The sequence below is a fragment of the Gossypium hirsutum genome, chromosome A01, assembly GCF_007990345.1.
Source record: "Gossypium hirsutum isolate 1008001.06 chromosome A01, Gossypium_hirsutum_v2.1, whole genome shotgun sequence".
Taxonomy (NCBI): Eukaryota; Viridiplantae; Streptophyta; class Magnoliopsida; order Malvales; family Malvaceae; genus Gossypium; species Gossypium hirsutum.
In genome coordinates, this window is record NC_053424.1 from 8,589,995 (window position 1) to 8,609,165 (window position 19,171).

At 31.2% G+C, this 19,171-nt stretch overlaps 1 protein-coding gene across 1 annotated transcript; it reads left to right on the plus strand.

The window, feature by feature from the left end:
• The first annotated feature begins 296 nt into the window (after positions 1-296).
• Positions 297-1,185, plus strand: LOC107917542 (uncharacterized). The gene has a single exon (XM_016846871.2). The coding sequence runs from the start codon at positions 391-393 to the stop codon at positions 595-597; it is 207 nt and encodes a 68-aa protein (XP_016702360.1). The 5' UTR covers positions 297-390; the 3' UTR covers positions 598-1,185.
• Positions 1,186-19,171: the final 17,986 nt, after the last annotated feature.

Consider the following 19,171-nt stretch of genomic DNA (forward strand, 5'->3'; position numbering starts at 1 on the left):
TTTGATTAACTATAATACTCTTATCAATGAGTGACACTTTGATTGAAACCTGGAAGGTTTTTAAGGTTGTTACTATTCTATTGCAACCTCCTTCCTACTACTTAATTACAACCCTCCCAACTGCTTTGTCCTAGCAAACCCATCAAACATTATTATTGCCAATGGCAGCATCCCCAAAAGTAATCTGAACAAAACATCCAACTGTTTCTGCCTGATTACTCCCATTTGTCACACATCTAACGGTTGCTATACTGCTACAAATAGTTCAACATTTTACATGATGTTTGGTCCTATGTAAATCCCTTCTCGGCTTCTCCTCCTTTAAGTTTGAATATTAAAAAAATAATCAGTGTGTGTGTGTGTTTTTTTTTTCTTTGGTCTGGCTTGAAAATGGTGTGCTTTTGTTTCCTAGTGGACCAAAGGCATATGCTGATGAGCAGCAAGCCGGCAGCCGGGACATGCTTGCGGTGCCGCAGCGGAGCAAGTGTCGGGCTCATGAAAACGGTTACCCGTTTTTGTTATGTCCCAATTTATTGGAAATCTTGGAAGGCTATAATCTGCACATTTTGTGGAGCTGTTCTTAAATCTTACAGATGATGAAGTTCAATGCTTTCTATTTGTGTTTCAAGTTAGTTAATTAGGTTTTTGTTTTTTAGATATATAAAAAAAAAGGGAAACGTTTGTTTTGATACACACAAATTTCTCTTTTTAAAAAAAATTTAAAATCGGATTAACATGTAACTCATGGAATATATATATATATATACATGTATAATATGTATTACTTTCGTTGATTGTTATTAAAATATTATCAAAAAGTAATTAAAGATCTTGTAAATATAGATTAAAAATTATATAGATCATATGTAAAATGGTATTAAAATTGATTGAAGAGCACCCTATAAATATGTATATCGAAAGTTATATAGTTTGTAATGATCAAATAAAATGATTGTTAAATGTAAAGAATTCTTGTTTTTCAAAAAAAATTACTTGACATATATATAGTTGTTGATGTACTAGATTAACAGTTGTAAAAAAAGATAGAAATTAGTGGTTTTATTCTCGAGAAGCAGAGAACCCGAAGTAGAGAGGAAGAAAAAGATCCCCCTCAAATGGAGTATCTTAGGATTATTTAATTCATGAGTTAATGATAAATTTTGAAATTGAATCATTGGGTCGAATCCGAATGAGATATTACATATTTTATTATCACTATATAACAATAGTGATTATTTTCCTCCAAGCCTTAAATCCTTTTAGGTTGATGTAATGTGTTATTTGAACTAAAATAATATATACTAATTATTGAAATGTATATATTATGATATGATAAGATGATGTAAAATTATTAAAATTGAATTTAAAATGTAAAGAATAAAAAGATAGAAGCCCAAATGGGCCTAGAGGGCTTTATTATAAGGGCAATGTCCGTACATAGTATTTCAACAAAATGCAACATTTTAAATAATTAGATCAATTTTTTTTATCTTAAAGTTTGATCTTTTTTTCTCGAAACCTCAAAATTCAATTATCTAAACAACATTTTTTATTAGGGACTAGGAATTAATTAGTAATAATGTAATTAAGGAAGGACTTTAGTTCTAAATTCCAAGTTCTTGAGGTCCAAAGATAAAAATATGCAATTAAGAAGCAAATAAAGTTGCATTATAAAAAGAGAAGCAAATAAATAAAAGTAGGAGGATAAGGATATGGAAATTATACAAACAAACTCAAAATAAAAAATCTTAACAAGAAATAAAAACAATGGGGCCATTTTCTTGGCAGTGTTTCCTTCTCTGAAGACAGATGAAGCAACTTAGCATGCTTCAATTGCTTGTAAACTTTTTCTGCATAAATTAATGATTTGGGAGAAAGGCAAGCTTTTGAGTTGTGACAAGAAAATCCCAAAATTTTAGGTTATTTTCTTTTAATATTTTCAAAAATATTAAGATATATCTTTAAAATATTCAGTAAGATATTATGATTGTTTATATTTTTGAGTTAATATTTGGTACATTATTAATAGAATTCTTAGATTTTATAGATATTGTAAGATAAAAAAAGAAATTATTTTAAAGAAAAAAAGGCTTATTTCCCTAAGAAGAAGAAAGGAAGTACCAAACAGTTGTAGGGAAGATAATGTGACCCACATGGCATTTTGGCATCTTCCCATCTTTTGCTTGACAGTTCATTCTCCATTTTTCTTCTTTTCCTCCTCCACACCACATCTCCAAACATATATAGAAAAGGGGAAAAATATAATTATGATGATAGTTCCCTTTTTGTTTTAGTTTCAAATGGAGAAAAAATTATAGAAAAGGAAAATTAAAATTATGTCTTGTTGAGTGTATTAGTAATAGTATCCTTAAATATTGAGAATTTTATATTAAAGGTTGGGTTTGAAATTTTAGATTTTAAAAATAATAAGTATAATGATAATTTAATTTTTAATGTTTATATTTTTTAATATAAATTTGACTTTTAATTTTTTTTGATAGAGTTAAATTTGACCATCAACCATTCAGAAAGAGTTGAATTGCTGTACTTTTGATAAACGATAAATGTAACATGGTTTAATCTAATGCTTGGCATGTTTTTGGATGATTTATTACATATTTTAGTGAATTTGATACTCCTAATCATTTAATTTCATCTTTATACACTTAGGCGAGTACAAGGGAGTAAAAAGAGCAGAAAACGGGACAAAATCGGACAAAACAGGCTATCTTAAGGAACCACACGGCCAAGCCAATCCTATACGGGCTGAGCACACGCCTACCAGACGTGTTCTACCAGAATAGAGCCCAGCAATTTGAGTAGAAACATCGGGCAATGACGGATTCTCCTACCAGAATAGACTCCCACATCTCTTTCAATTGCCCAAGCGATAGACAAAATTATCTAGGGTCTCAACCAGGAAATCCAAGATGTTACTACTGTTGAAAAGGGTGTAATGGAAAAGAATGAGGTCGAAGATTTAACTTTGAAGGAAGCTTTTTTGGCGTGAAGAAGCTTGGGTATGTAATTTCATCCCTCTTTCTTTATACGATTAATACAAATTTTAAGGCTTTCTTTTGAAACTGCCAAAGGTATGCTCACCCAAGGTTTTGTAATTTCTTGAGGGAATATAAGCTTAAGTTCAAGCCAAATTTGCTAGCACTCTTTGAAGCCAAAATTAGTTGGAGCAAAACATATTCGATTGTTTCTAAAATGGGGTTTGATAATTCCTTTAGAGTTGAAGCCACCGAGTTTTCTAATGGAATTTGGGTGCTTTGGAATGACAGTATAAGTATTGAGATTTGAAAAATTCATTCACATTTTATCCATATGCGGGTTAGGGATAAACAAAATCATATATCTTTTTTGTGTACTGTTGTTTATGCTAGTCCCCAACGAAGTAGGAAGGACTCTTATGGGAAGATTTGAGAGCAATTGCTACAGTTATTGAGGAGCCGTGGTTTATGACAAGTGATTTCAATGCCATTTTGAGATTAAAAAAAAAGACAAGGTGGATCTGAGTCCCGTAAAGCAGGGTTTAGTAGATTTAATTCCTTTGTGTTTCAACATGGATTGACAAATTTGGGATTTCAGCGTCCTATGTACGCTTGGAACATGGGGAGTCTTTTTCAAAGGTTAGAGTGATCGCTTTGTAATGATCATTGGCAAATGGTTACTCCTAACACCTCTTTTCATCACTTGCATAAACTTAAGTCAGATCATCAACTACTCCTGGTATCAGTTAATCCAACAAGGAGAAGAGAAGGGGAAAGACCCTTTCAATTTGTAGCTAGTTGGTTAGTACATCTGGAATTTCAAGATGTTGTCAAAAAGTCTTGAAAAGATAACGACAATATTATTGAAAATTTGGGGAATTTTACGAACCTAGTAAAGGATTGGAATAAGGTTGTTTTTGGAAATTTTTTTATCGAAAAAGAGAAGCAATCAGGGAGTTAGACCGTGTTCAACAAGCCTTGGAGCAACGCAATTCCATAGATCTTTCGTTGAAGGAAGCAAATATTCAGGTGGAAATTGAAAACATATTCGAAGAAGAAGCTCGTGTTATTCTTTAATAATTTCGATTGATGTAATTATTTTGTAACAACCTGATTTAGACCCTAGTCGGAATAGTGATTTCAGGACCACAAATTCGAGTTAGAAAAATATTATAATATTATTTTCTGTGATTACAATATGTGTTTAAGCATGTGTGAAAGTTTCGTATGAAAGTTTGATCATTTGTGTGCTTAATTTGATAAAAGGATTTAATCGCGTAAAATGCAAAATTTGCATTCTACTTGTTAAAGTGCCTAATTGCTATTTCTCCTTATTTGTGAGGTGCTTATGTGGTTATTTAACCATGGATTTTATTAAATGACATAAATAGACATTAGTTGGTGGAATTTTAATGATATTAATAAGGTTATTTAAGTAAAATGTATACTAACGTTATTAGATTAATTAAACAAAAATGAAAATTAAGCCATTATCATCATCTTGTTGCCGAAATTCAAAGAAAAAGAAAATAAAAGAGATAGTTAGGGTTCGGCTAGTTCAAACATCAATTAAGGTATGGTTTTGACTCGATTTTTGATGATTTTTACGTTTTTATGATCGTTGTTAAGTGTTCTAGCTAGCCCATGCTTAAATTCATGAAATTTTTGATGATTTGATGAGATTCCATTGATGAATTCATGAATTTTGTGATGTTAAATTGTGAAATATGAAAGCTTGGTGATAGATAAACATGTTTTGTATTGTGATTTTTGATGAATTTGCTTATTATGGACTAATTTGTGAAAATGTGAAAATGAGAAATTGAGTGGTTAAAATGTGAAATAAATGAAACATATGGGCTTATATGAACACCATATATATTCGGCTAGGCATGTGTGCAAAGAAATTTTGTGTATTTTTTGATTTTGTGAATTAAGGACTAAATTATCAAAATGTGAAAATGTGAGGGTTAATTTGTAAAATGCCCTAAATATGTGTTTATGGATTGAATTGAATAATTTTTTTGAATAAAAGAGTTAATTCTGAATACATATAGATCAAAAAATGAGGAATTCAGACCTAGATCGAGACAAAAACAAAGTACTCAATTGATCAACTAATATCGTCATTTTTACGTTTGAGGTAAGTTTGTGTATAATACATATTGTTTGTACAATGTTTGTATGTGATGAAATAAATAGAAATTAGATTGAGAAGTGGAGTATGTGAAATGTGAATCGAATTTGAGGCACTAAGTGTGCGGAAAATGAAGTAGCTACGGCTATTAAAAATGGCACTGAGTGTGCGGGAATATAACAACGATGGCTGAATAAATGGCACTATGTGTGTGATATCGATATAAGTTTGGTTTAATGAAATGGCACTAAGTGTGCAATATTATTATAGCTTCGGCTAATTAATTGGCACTAAGTGCGAGTTCATTGAATGTTTGAATATGATCGAATGAAGTAGTGCATCGAGCATCAAAGTGATAAATGTGATAGGTAAGAACGTGGTGATACAGGTATGTACAGAACCTATATGGTTGATGATATTGAGTATGAAGTAGATGAAAGGTTAGTAAATAAAGGATGAGATGAGTTGCATTAAGTGTTAGCTAATTGATAGAATTATATTTTAATTGATGAGTTAAATGTGTTATATCATGAACTTACTAAGCTTTGAAGCTTACTGTGTGAAATGTTCTCTATTTTACAGTGTTATAAAGCTAGCTAGGATCCGGGAATCGTCAGCGACTCAATCATACTATCGAACATCTATTTTGGTACCATTTTGAGAGTTGTGTATATGGAATATGGCATGTATAGGCTAGAAGTATTTTAGTATGTTTTGTGATGTGAATATCTAGCCATGAGACTTGGCCTGTAAATGTTGGTATGTATGGCCTTTTAAGTTGGCCTAAATGGTGTGTTTGATAGGTAAGTCATATGATGTATATAATGTTCATATGATGGTTTGAATATGGAATGTTGAATTGGTAAGTTTTGTGGTATGAAATATTTGATAAAATGATGAGTCTATATATATATTTGAAACTTATGTAAGTTGTGATGATTTTGGTACATTGATTAGGTATGTTTGGTTATGAAATTAAGTAGTGAATTGGATGGTATTTGAATGGCATGAAATATATACAAAATGGTTGATTTGGTTGCCCATGAATGTATGCAAATAATACTAAAATGTTGTGGTTTTAGAGTTCTTGAGATAGGTGGGAAATGTGGCTTAAACCAATCCTAATTTCACTTCACACGGTTGAGCACACAGACGTGTGTCTCAACGTGTGTATGTTGTAATTTAGTTATTCAAGTTAGTCTCGAGCACGGCCTAGACACACGGGTGTGTCTGGTGGCCGTGTGAGGCACACAACCTTGGTACATGGGCATGTGTAACCATTTCGAAGTACACAGGCTAGACACGTGAGCGTGTGGTTAGCCGTGTGACCTAAGTCAGTTTCGACCACGGCCAAGGCACACGGCCATGTCTTCTGGCCGTGTGGATAAGTCAGTATGTATGCCCTGTTTTGCCACGACTTAGACACATGAGCGTGTCTAATGCCGTGTGAGGCACACGACCTGTTCACACAGGCGTGTGACCTGTATAATTTTGATAAATATTTAAATTTTAAAAAAAAATTGTATGAGCTCGGTTTAGTCCCGACCCCTTTCTAGAGCATGTTTTAGGTTTCATAAACCTATATGAGGGACTCTATATTGATGTATGATTATGATGCTATAATGATTGTGAAATGAATGTTAAATGTTTTGATATGCTCGGTAATGCCTCGTAACCCTATTCTGATAACAGATACGGGTTAGGAGTGTTACACATTCAGTATTAGTTTATTTTTCTAATTAGGTAATTTATCAATTCGATCTCGATTCTAACCTTCTTTTTCAGCCTTTGTCCACACCTTTAACCCAAGCCCCATTACAACCCTTTAAAGACCTTTTGATTTGTGTACCATCTCATTTATAGTGGTGGAGATTTGATTTTCATGCAAGCTTATGATAATAACTTTTCATGTTTGACTTTTGAGTGCTTAATTTTTGAACCTTAAACACTTTGAGTGATTGAGTGAATCTTTAGTGAGGATGTCAATTGTTATCGGTTTTGAATTAAAGGTAATTATTTAGACAAGGGGAAATACCTATATTTTCATGTTTTAAAAATGTTTGACTTGGATTGTTTGAATCTTTAATGCTCTTTTAGTTGAATTATCAATGTGAAATTATTTGTGAATTATGATAAAACATTATTGATAAGAATTATGAATTGAAAAAGTTTAATTTTAATTGTGAGTTGAGGATTTTGCTTGAGGACAAGCAAACGCTCAAGTGTGGAGATATTTGATAAACCATAAATGTAACATATTAATTCCATGCTTGGCATGTTTTTGGATGATTTATTACATAATTTAGTGAATTTGATGCTCCTAATCCTTTAATTTCATGTTTATACACTTAGGCGAGCATAGGGGAGCAAAAGGAGCGAAAAACGGGCCAAAAATCGAATAAAACAGGCTATCTTAAGGATCCACACGGCCAAGCCAATCCCACACGGACTGAGCACACGCCCGTATGAACCACACAGGCTGGCCACACGCCTATGTGGCAGCCCGTGTCGATATCACTCCATTTTTCTTATACACGCGGAAAAAGCCAATTTTGAGAGTTTCTGAGCATTCTAAACTCTATAAAAACACACTAGAAGAAGACCTAAAAGAGCACGTAGAGTAGAACGCAGAAATTACTTGAAGAACGCCGGCGGACTCAACTCAGAAGCAGGATCTCCTTCAAGACTAAAGATCTCCATTCAATTTCTTTAGAAGTTTTTGGGTTTCTTTATGTTTTGTTGTTTTCCTATTTTTGAGATGGTTTCCTTTTTAAGTATGAACTAAACTCCCTAGATACCTAGGGAAGATGAAACCTATGTCAGATCTTATTATTTGATTTTTCTGAATTACATGATAAATATTTGTTCTTGATCTCAATTATGTTTATTTACCTTTATGTTTAATGTTTTCAGGATATTAATTCATGATTGATGTGATTATTTAGTGGAGCAAAAGTCCATGTTTAAGAGTAGATTTGGCATAATTGAGTGGAGTTGCATTCAATCCTAGAAATAGGACGACATAAATCTACCGGATTAGAGTTAAATCTAATAGGGGAATCCATAGATCGAGTTAATACGATGATAGGGGTTTTAATTAGAAAGAGATTTCAATTAATCAACCTAGAGTCAGTTATTTTTATTCTCGAAAGAGATATTAATATAATTTAGGAATTTTTACGGATCAAGTCAAATGAATAAATCATTTAATTCAGATTTAGAATAATAAGTGAAGTCTAGATGGATTCTTTCCTGGGTATTGTCTCTCTCATAAGTTTTTTTTCGATTATTTTCCCAATTCGCTCTCTGTCGCTTAGTAATTAGTTTAGTTAAAATTAGATTTTAAAACAATTCCTTCGATTTATTCGGCTAAATAATAAAAAGATAGTAACTACTAGTACTTTTAGTCCTCGTGGATACGATATTCCCGACTCACTATAGCTATACTACCATTCGATAGGTGCGTTTGCCTTTGTCGTATTTTAGTTAGTTCGTGGCATCATCAGTTTTTAAGAGAAAATTTTTGGTACACTGCAAATGTTGTTTTTAGACTCCACAAGCAAAGTTAGGGGTTGACAAATGTTTTATAGGAGTATAGTAAAATATTTAAAAAATAAGTTTTTTTTTTTTAAAAAGAGACACATTTCAATTTTTTAAAGTTGTTTGTGGAATGAAAAAAACACACTGTCAGTGTACCAAATACTCACAAATTTTTTATCGAGAATATTGACTAAAATTTTATACATGGTAGGTTGCATGGTATTTCACTGTACTTCATGCTATTTTTTTTTAAAATTTATGAACTATATATATATTAATTTTTAATTTTTTGAATATTTTAAAATTATTTGTTGAAGTGACATACATAACAAATGATGTTATATCAGCATGTAGTACTCATAAACTATCAAATGGGTTGTCAAGCTAATATTGCTAAAAATTTAATGTTTTAGTCAACATTTTCGTAAAAAAAAAAGTGAGTTAATTCTTCTTAAAAGGTTGATGGTTAAATTTAACTAAAAAAATCTAAATTAACAAAAAATACAAATGTAGAAAACTGCCAAAATAATATAAATTATATCTTATACAAAAGCATAAATGTAATCTTTATGGTTATTTTTCAGATTTATGAATATAAAATTGAAATAATAAAATATTGACTTAAAAGTATTAAAAATATATTAAATTACTTGTGTTTAAAATTTAATAAAAAAATATAATGATAGTAATATATATGATTAATAAATATTAATTAAAAGTAATTATATTTAATATATATATATAGGCATATTTTTAAAGAGCTTATGTTAACTATTTACAAATATAAATAAATTGAATAAAATTTAAATTTTATATTTTATATCAAGTCCGAACTTAGGTAACTATGCATATATAGTGTTGTTACTTGCACAAATCCAACCCAACCCTCTCAAGAAAATCTGGCTAAAAGTCACATTATCTTTAAAATATTAAAAAAAAAGGTTATTTCTTATTTTCATAAATAATTTCAAAAGTTAAATTTGTCAATTAAATATCTCTACTTTTAAAAAATATATGATATTTATACTATCAAATCATTCTTGATTTCGAAAAATAAAATCATTTATAATTTTGCATCTAACATTAACACCCTCAAATACAAGGGCATATGCAGGCCAAGCAAGGGCCTTGCCCTTTAATGGTAAAACTACTATTTAATCCTTTCGTATTTTAAAAAATTGTAATCAGTATAATAGTAAAATTGCCTTATGATAATCTTTAAATTTATAATTCATTTCTAAAAAATATATTTTAAAATTAGAGTTATTATAATGAATTTTCTGTTAAGACCACATATGGATTATTGATGGGTGATACTTAGACGTGTTCATAGGTCGAGTTTAAGCATGATATTAACACATTATATGTTTGTCCAAGTCTATCCCAACTTGAAATATGGGTGTGAAAGTTTGCCCATATTTGCAGGGGACTAATCTAATATCATTTTTAAGTTTGTCCATATGATTTTAAAAAAATAAAAAATGTATATTTATATTATTTTAAGTTAAATATTTTTTATTTATTAAAAATTTATATATAATTATCTTAATATTTTTTTATTATATATTACTATAAATTTAGTTTTTATATGTTGTAAATCACATAATATATATAAAAATAACATAATATAAATTATTACAAAATTAAAACGAATTGGGTCGGACTCAGACCTTGAATGTGCAAATTCGAGCTTAATTCATATTTTAGATGGATCTATTTTTTTATCTAAACCTTCTTAAATTTTGTCGAACTTTTAAATCTAAACAAAAAACTCAACACTCATGAACAGGTTTACTAATACTGCTATCATTGAGGGATAAACACTGGGTTTCAATCGGAACATTTAGGCGACCAAGGGGAGTGCGGATATTCGTTTGACTTGCTGCCCACAACAAGCTATTGACAAATGATAACAGGGCACAGAGGCACCTAACTGTTGATTCGGCTTGTAGTGAGTGTGGCCACCCAGTTGAGGACATGGATCACATACTGCGAAAATGTAATCCTGCAATTGGCTTGTGGAGCCAACGAGTGAAGCTGGATAAATGCAAGAATTTCTTGAAATAGATTTATGTGAATGGATTCGGTCTAATATTACTAATTTGACTTGGTTTGCGAAGCCAATTGAGCATTGGGACATCCTGTTTAGTTTATTTTGTTGGTGCTTATGGTGCCGACGAAACAACCGAATTCTTAATATGGGGCTATCTGACTGGGAATCGGTGGACAAAAGCATGAGAATGTGCAATGAATTTATTAAAGCCCTTCAGGACAAACAGGAATTATGCAATAAGGCATGTGAGAAGGGAGTGCAGGTAGATAGGGTGGCGCTAGCCACCTGAGGATTCGTTAAAGGTAAACACTGATGGAGCAAGGAAGACGAATACGGGCTTGGCTGCTGCAGGTGGTGTACCACGCGATCATAATGGGGGTTGGAAGGCTGGCTTTGCACGCAATATTGGAGTCTATTCCATAGTCGAAGCTAAGTTATGGGGCATACATGGCGGACTTATCCAAGCTTGGAAGACGGGGGCTAGACGGCTCATATTAGAGACAGACAGCTTAACGACGGTGGAACTGATACAGAGGAGCGACCAAGAAGAATCGTCAAATGCAATTCTTAGAGAGATCAAGAAAATGTTGCGATGGAAGTGGACAACAAACCTGATTCATACTCATCGTGAAGGCAACAGAGTAACTGACACAATGGCTACTATAGCTCTTACCAAGGATCTCGGGCTGTATTATTTTAGGTAGCTACTTGATGAAGCTCTACGGGTCATCCATGAAGTCTTTGGATGGAGTTACACTGCCGAGGATGATACATGTCCGTTTAGTTTTGTTCTCCTTTCTTATTTTTTTTAAAGAAATATATTTTAAAAATTATATTTAAAATTTTAATGCTTTTTAAAAGTGATTTTAATATCATATATTTTATTTTTATTTTAAAAAACCTAGATTTAAGAGTTAAAAGAAAATCTCTCAAGAAAAAAACAGTTACGACTTTAAAAATGTTTATGGTATTCAATTTTTAATGATAAAAAAATTAATTAGACCCTTTCATTAGTAATTTTTTCTTTTTGAATATAAAACAAAACATAAAGTCCGCAAAAGATTTAAACTAAAACCCCCAAGGAAAGTTGTACAAAGAGAATAAAATGTCCTCATTATTACGATCCATTTTTGCAAGAAAATTCACAACTTTATTTCTTTTTTTGGGCATATGTTGGGTATATCATTAAAATTTCCTTTCTAGTATTCTAATAATTGATGGATTCATCTAACCAAAACTAAATTCGAACCTCTTTAGTTACTTGAATAATTTCAATTGCTTCTATACTATCTATATTAATCAACACTTTATCAAATTTTTGCTCTAAACAGAGAATCAAGCCTTAAAAAATACCTCATAATTCAGTTTTCAAAACTGAACAAACTCCCAAAAACTTAATTGAATCCTAAAATCTAATTTCCTTTCGTGTCACGCATAACCTTCTGCAGCAGTAGAACCAGAGTCCACTTGAAGAGCGCTATCTGTATTTAATTGAATCTAATTGCCTGCCAATAACAGATAGGAATTTGTTACATACCTCTTAAATGCGTTCGCCTTACAAACAAAGGCTAACTGTTTAGTTCAATTATATGAGTTTTTGATGACTTCTATAGCACTGCACTAGACTCCTTGAAACACATGTAAATTCTAATTTTTCCATGTAAACACATGTAAAAACTATTATTAATAGATAACAAAATGATGTAATTGATAGATGCTATATGAATATCACAATAAAAAAAAAAAAGAAAAGAAAAAAGATCAACTTAAATTTTAATAAAATGGAACCCACGTTAAGTCTTTGATTTTCCCATTTTCATGGACAACCCTATTAATCTGTTTGTAAGATTGAAAGTTTTACAAAAAAAACAAAAAAAAAAGTCAAAAAACGAAATATTTATTAGTAGTTGCCTTGAAAGAGACAGATAAACATGGAGAGTTAGTAGCTCAATCTTCAATGTTTAATGTTTTGCCAAAATCAAATCTCTAAATCCACACGCCGCCCGCCTTGTTTCACGCTCTCAACGTGATTGACGCCAACTCTCCTCTCCCTCTTATTATTTTCTTTTTATTCATTCATACCCTTCTTTGTTTTATCATATCTTTATTATAATATTTTATCTATTTTCCCTTTTTCTTTTAAATTTCCTCTTTAAATAATTTGTTTTTACTCTATTATCAAAGAAAACGACCTACGTGAGTAATGAGTAACTATTAAGTCAAATTTATTTCATGGAAAACTTAATATTTTTAATATATTAGATTTATGAGTGGATATAAGTGTTAATATAGGAAATTATTTTTTCATTCATTGTAACACCCTTAATTCATATTCGTTGATGGAATAGAGTTTTGGAGCATTACTGAGTAACTGTAATCTAAATAATTCATTTTCAAACATTTCAAAAAAATCATAAAATAATTCATCATTAACAAGCATATAGTCCCTTGTTCAAGCCTTGGAGGGCTTAAAATCATTAACTGCAAAGTTCACATGGCCATGTGAGCATTCGAAGTAGGGACACACGGCCGTGTCCTAGCCCGTGTTTGCACCTGTGTAACTCACTAACTTGGGTCACATGGCCAAGCCACACGTCCGTGTGCCATGCCGTGTACCCTTCGAAATGGCCTTGCACGCCCGTGTGTCTCACATGGCCAAGTCAAACACATATATGTCTGGCCGTGTGGACCTAAAATATGCCATAAACCATAAGTTTATCATTTCCTACTTGCTTGAGCATTAAGCAACTCAAAAACCATTCATTTAACCTATTCAAAACATAATCAAACACACTCAAAACATGCCAAAACAATCATCCTAGGTGCCTAACCAATGTACCCTCATTGGTACCACATTTATATCATCAAAACATATCATCAATGCATCATTCAAATCCAAATTATAAACATACCAAAATCACTCCATTTAGCCTAGTTCATAACCACCTAAACATCAACTAAAATTCACAAACACCTAACCTATTTTGGTTCAATTCAACATACCATATTATGACTTCAAACACAAACACATGTTTATATATATATGTACCAACCAACATTACACTTATAGCTTTATTTACAATCCATCCACAAAATAACTATCATCTAGACATCCTAGGTACATGCTAACACAAAAGATAAACATCACTACAATTGAGATCGGGATCGTTGTTGGATGCTGAATAGGTGATCAAAAGTGAAGTACTTAACTTGCGCACGGAAAACAAAACCGTACACTGAGTAAAACTCAGTGATATTTCTATAATCCGAACATTTAAAAACATAAAGATACATGAATGATCAATTTAAGTTGCATAATCACATTTCTATATAACAAGAAATTGTAAATTTATCACCATCTCAATTTCATGAATAATAGCATATCATTTCATACTATACTTAAATTGTACATGCTATCATCTTTTATTTGTTTAACAAATATCCTAATTCACATCTCTTGCTATATAAATAGCTTTTCAGATATCAATCAACATTGCATTTATACAATGGCGCAATTTATTCCATGTTCAATTCATGAATACATAACTCATATATTTCATTTTATCACAACATATTTCACTTTTCATGATTCAATACTCTATCTCATTTTCCTTTCACATATCATGCCATTCCAATATCAATATAGTAATTTATTACTTAATTACCCTTATTAACTTGACTAGGATTCGAACGGATACACAGATCTAACCAACATACCAGTTTGGCACCTAGTGCCTCATCAGATAAATTCAAAATAATAACTGCGCCCAGCGCTATATAAATTGACATTCAGTGTCTCATCGGTTAAACCGAAGTAAATTGGCACCCAGTGCCTTATCTACTCGAAGTCGAAGAAATCCCTGAACACTTCCTATCCTATTGTATGCCATCTACATTCGACTCTGCCCGATACAGTTAATAGAGTTTCATTTCATATTTTAAATACAACCAATATCCAATATCAATTTTTCATATAATCACATTATCACATATACACAAGAAATCAATTCAATAAATATAAATTTAATAAATTCATCTCATACCATATTAATCCATTTCAATTGTAAAATACAATAGTTTTCACCTCCAATGCTTACCATATGCAAGAAATCAAAATGCAATAATTTACAACTTAGTTCAGATTATAGAAAACACAAACTGTGGATTTCGAGCTATTTGACGTCAATTTTATCCCTCCCCTCTGATAAACATGTTAATTTGCATATTTTTTGTGTTTAATTTGGTTTATTTTTTAACTGAACCCTGCTAATTAAGTGCTTTTATGATTTAATCTTGTTAGGGATGCAATTAGTCAAAAACAAGCTAAAAAGGGCCAATTTGAAAGACAATCATTGAAATGGGGCCAAAATAAAAAAGGTGGAGGAAGCCAAGGACACATCAAATATTTTGACTTTGTAAAAGTCAAAATAGGAAAATCTTATTTTATTTTATTTATTTTTATTAATATTAGGCTAAATTTAATAAACCCCATGTATATAAATAGGGGCTTTATGTTCTTAGGAAATCATCCATTAATTCTGCTTTCCTACTCCAATTTGGAATAGAATTGTTCTTTCTTTTTCTTTCGAATTGATGTGAGCTACTGCTATTTTCATTGGCATTTTGCTTGCTTTTATAAATTGGGCTAATTGCCTTTCAAATCTTTCCATTTCCCAAATTCTTCCATTATCCTCAACCTACCTTTCAAAACATACAAAGCATGAATAATTTCATGCTTCACTAAATTTTATCTTAGCCTTGGGACCAGTGTTCTTTCTGGTTAGAAATTGTGAGATACGAATCCATGTTAAAAATTCGTCCAATCGGTATTTTTCTTTTTCCTAAGTATCGGGATAGACCAACCATCCCTTAAAGTTAAATTCGATTTCAAGTCAAAGTGCGCGTTGGGTTGGAGTCATGTTTGCTTACAGTTGGAGATTCGAGTCGGCTGTGCTGTATTTGGATCTCCGAGAACAAATCAAAAAAGAAATGATCGGATTTAAACGACCCACGCGGTTGAGGCCATTAATTCGAGTTGGGTTCTTCAGAACGCAAGGCTGCCGGAATCTTGAATTGGGAACACGTGTATCTCGGTTAGATAATCGGTAAGGATTGGTTTGCAGGTCGTACCGGAACCAGCTACTAGAGGAGGAATTGGTGGTTAGGACATTCTTAACTGCTATAACCAGCTTATCGTTTGGAGGAGAGAATTAATTTTCGAGGATCGATTCTTGATACGAAATTTACCGAGTCTATGGTTAAGGCTTATTTTATCTGTTTACAAAAGTCTGAATTTATTTCTAGTTTACATTTATTTCTAACAATTAAATAATCGTTATTTAAGCTGATTAGATTATTTACTTTCTTAAACATTTTTAAACCCCCCGATTTAATTGTTATTTTTGTTGTAGGTACGTTTGGAGTCGTGGGCACGACTCTTGACACGACGTTTGATGCGACGAATGTTCTGTTCATAAGTGAACACAGAAGTTGATTACGATATTCAATCCCTATGGACTCGACCCTACTACAACTCTTTACTACAATTTAGAGTTGTTTTTGTTGGAATTATTTTTTTGTGGTTTCGACGCCTATCACCCTCTTTAGTTGAGGATTCCGGTATGACGTTAGCTACGGAACTAAAACAATTAAATTACATCATTACAACACAATTCAATTTTACATTGAATATTTAAAATTTTACTCAATATTTACTTTAATTCCAATTTAGCCCTTAAACTGAGACTAATTTTTATTATTCACATTTAATTCTATATTTTCATACAAATTTCACTTTAAACTAAATTTAACTCCCTATTTTTAATTAAACTCCTAAATTTTATTTTTTTCACAATTTAGTCCCTATTACTTAAAATTTACAATTTGTTCTACAATTTAATCCTTTTTCATTTCTAGCTTAAAAATCTATCAATTTAATCCCTAATACTAAAACTATTTAACAATAACAACATTTAAAAACTTAATCAATGCTAAAATTACAACATGGGTCAGGTAACCCTAGGTACTGGGATTCCATAAATATAAAAATTACAAGAAAAATGAATTAAATTGACTAACCAATTGAAATTTGAAAATTTGGAGCCCTTAGACCGTGCGTCTCTCCTTTCTTTCTCTTTTATTTCTTTTCTTTCCTATTTAATTTTGCATGTTCTCTTCCTTTCTGTTGTTTTATTTCGTTTTCTTTTCTATTTTCTTTTATTATACTTTTATAATATAATACATATCCATATTTTTAAATTTTAATTATTATCCAATATAGTATAAATATAATAAGTTTATATATATTATATATACCATTAATGCCGCCCACTATACATATATATAAGTTATTTACTACTTTAATCCCTTAGTTAATTTTTAATCTATAATTTAACTTTTACCCTATACACGATTTAGTCCTTATACTTAATAACTTTTAATTCATGTAAATTCACTTAACTGAAATCTAATTAACTATACAACTAATTACGAGTCCCATTTATCGGAACGAAGTCTCGAAAATACATTTTCTGACACCCCTGACTATAAAGTCGTTACATTCATAATTTAACTTGGGATTGGTGGAAAAATATATCTAGCAAATTTCTAAATAGAGTCGAATGGAGGCTTCTGAGAACGGTGATGAAATTTTAGTGAGCAATGGTACTAGAAGGTCGACGACAAAAGTAAGGCATAGATCGAAGGAGCCGCTGGATTTTGATGATCCTATGGTGAATGATAAAGGTATGAAGGTAGACTCTACTGGGTTCTAATCAGTATCATGGAAAGATAAACTGTTGATGGGTACTGCCTTCTGAAAAGGTGGTTGCTCAAAAAGAAGATGATTTTGAACTGCTTGAAGGTGATGCTAGGATAGAGATAGTTGACGGCATCCCTACTAGGGGTGAGCAAAACTCGATTCGACTCGAAAAAATCGAAAAAAATTTGAATTTCGAGTTAAACGAATCGAGTTATTAAAGTTAATCGAGTTATTCGAGTCAACTTGAAGTTTTTTTTCGAATTTCGAGTTCGAATCAAGTTGAGTTTTCGAATTCGAATAACTCGAATAATTCGAATAATTCGAATATCAAACTATAATATTTTACATTTTTACCCCAAACTCCTAAACCCTTTTACTTTTCCTTAAAAATTTTACTCCTTCCCACTTTCCCCCCAAAACTTTTACTCTCCTTCCATCCCAACCCTTCAATCTACCCAAAATCCATTTTCCACCAAAATTTTACTCTCCCATTTACTTTTTTTTCAAAATTTTACTCCCAAAAACCCTCAAAACCTTTTATTTTCCCCTAAAATTTTTACTCCCTCCCACTTTGCCCCTAAAATTTTTACTTCATTCCCATCCCACCTCCCATCTACCCCAAATCCACCCTCCCAATTTTTTTTTAATATTTTCCCTCCAAAATTTTACTCCCCCTATTTATTTCCCCTCAAACTTTTATTCCCCAAATTTTTTTATTTTTCTCTTAAACTTTTACTTCTCACCCTTTACTCTCAAATAAAAAATCAAAATTGTCCCAAAAAAATCACTAAACATAAATAGTAATAATTTTATTTATGTCTACTATTTATATTATTAAATTAAATTTCACTTTTTATATTATTTATATTATTGAATTGTTTAGTCATATTGAATATTTATATTAAAATTGAATTATTAATTATGCCATTAAATATTCATGTTAAAATTTTATATTGGTATCAATTTCACCTTTTATCTTTAAAATAACTTTTATTAAAAAATCACATTTTTACATTTAATATATTTTTTAATTCCAAAATACATAGTGACAAGAATCTGAAGATAATTGTAACAACTAAGCAAACAAATAAGCTAACCCGTATATAAAATATTAATAAATAAATTATGAGGCGATGAAAGTTAATAAAAAAATTTGATTAAGGTGGACAAATTTTATTACAATGGTGACAGTGGTTACAAAGACCTAAAATTATTTTATAAAATTTAACTCGAACAAATATATTCAATCCGATTCGATTCGAATTCCATCTCACTCGACTCAATTCAAGAAAATTTCAAATTAAATTAGAATGATAAAATATGATTCGTCAACTTGATTAACTCGAAATTATTTCATTCGATTCGATTCGATTCGATCGAACACTCACCCCTAATCCCTACTATTACATTTTTCGAACGTGTACACCAATTTATTGCAAAGCAAATGGCTCAAACTGTGATTGTGAAATTACTTAGGAGAAGGATCTCCTATTTTATCGTGGTGAATAAGTTGTAAGCAATTTGGAGGTCTAAACAATCTCTACGAGTCATTGATTTGGAGAATGACTATTTCTTGGTAAAGTTCCAATGAATATTTCTTGGTCAAGTTCCAAAATGATGAGGATTATCTCAAAGTGTTGTCAAATGGGCCATGGACAATCTTACAATTCATCCATAGACATCGG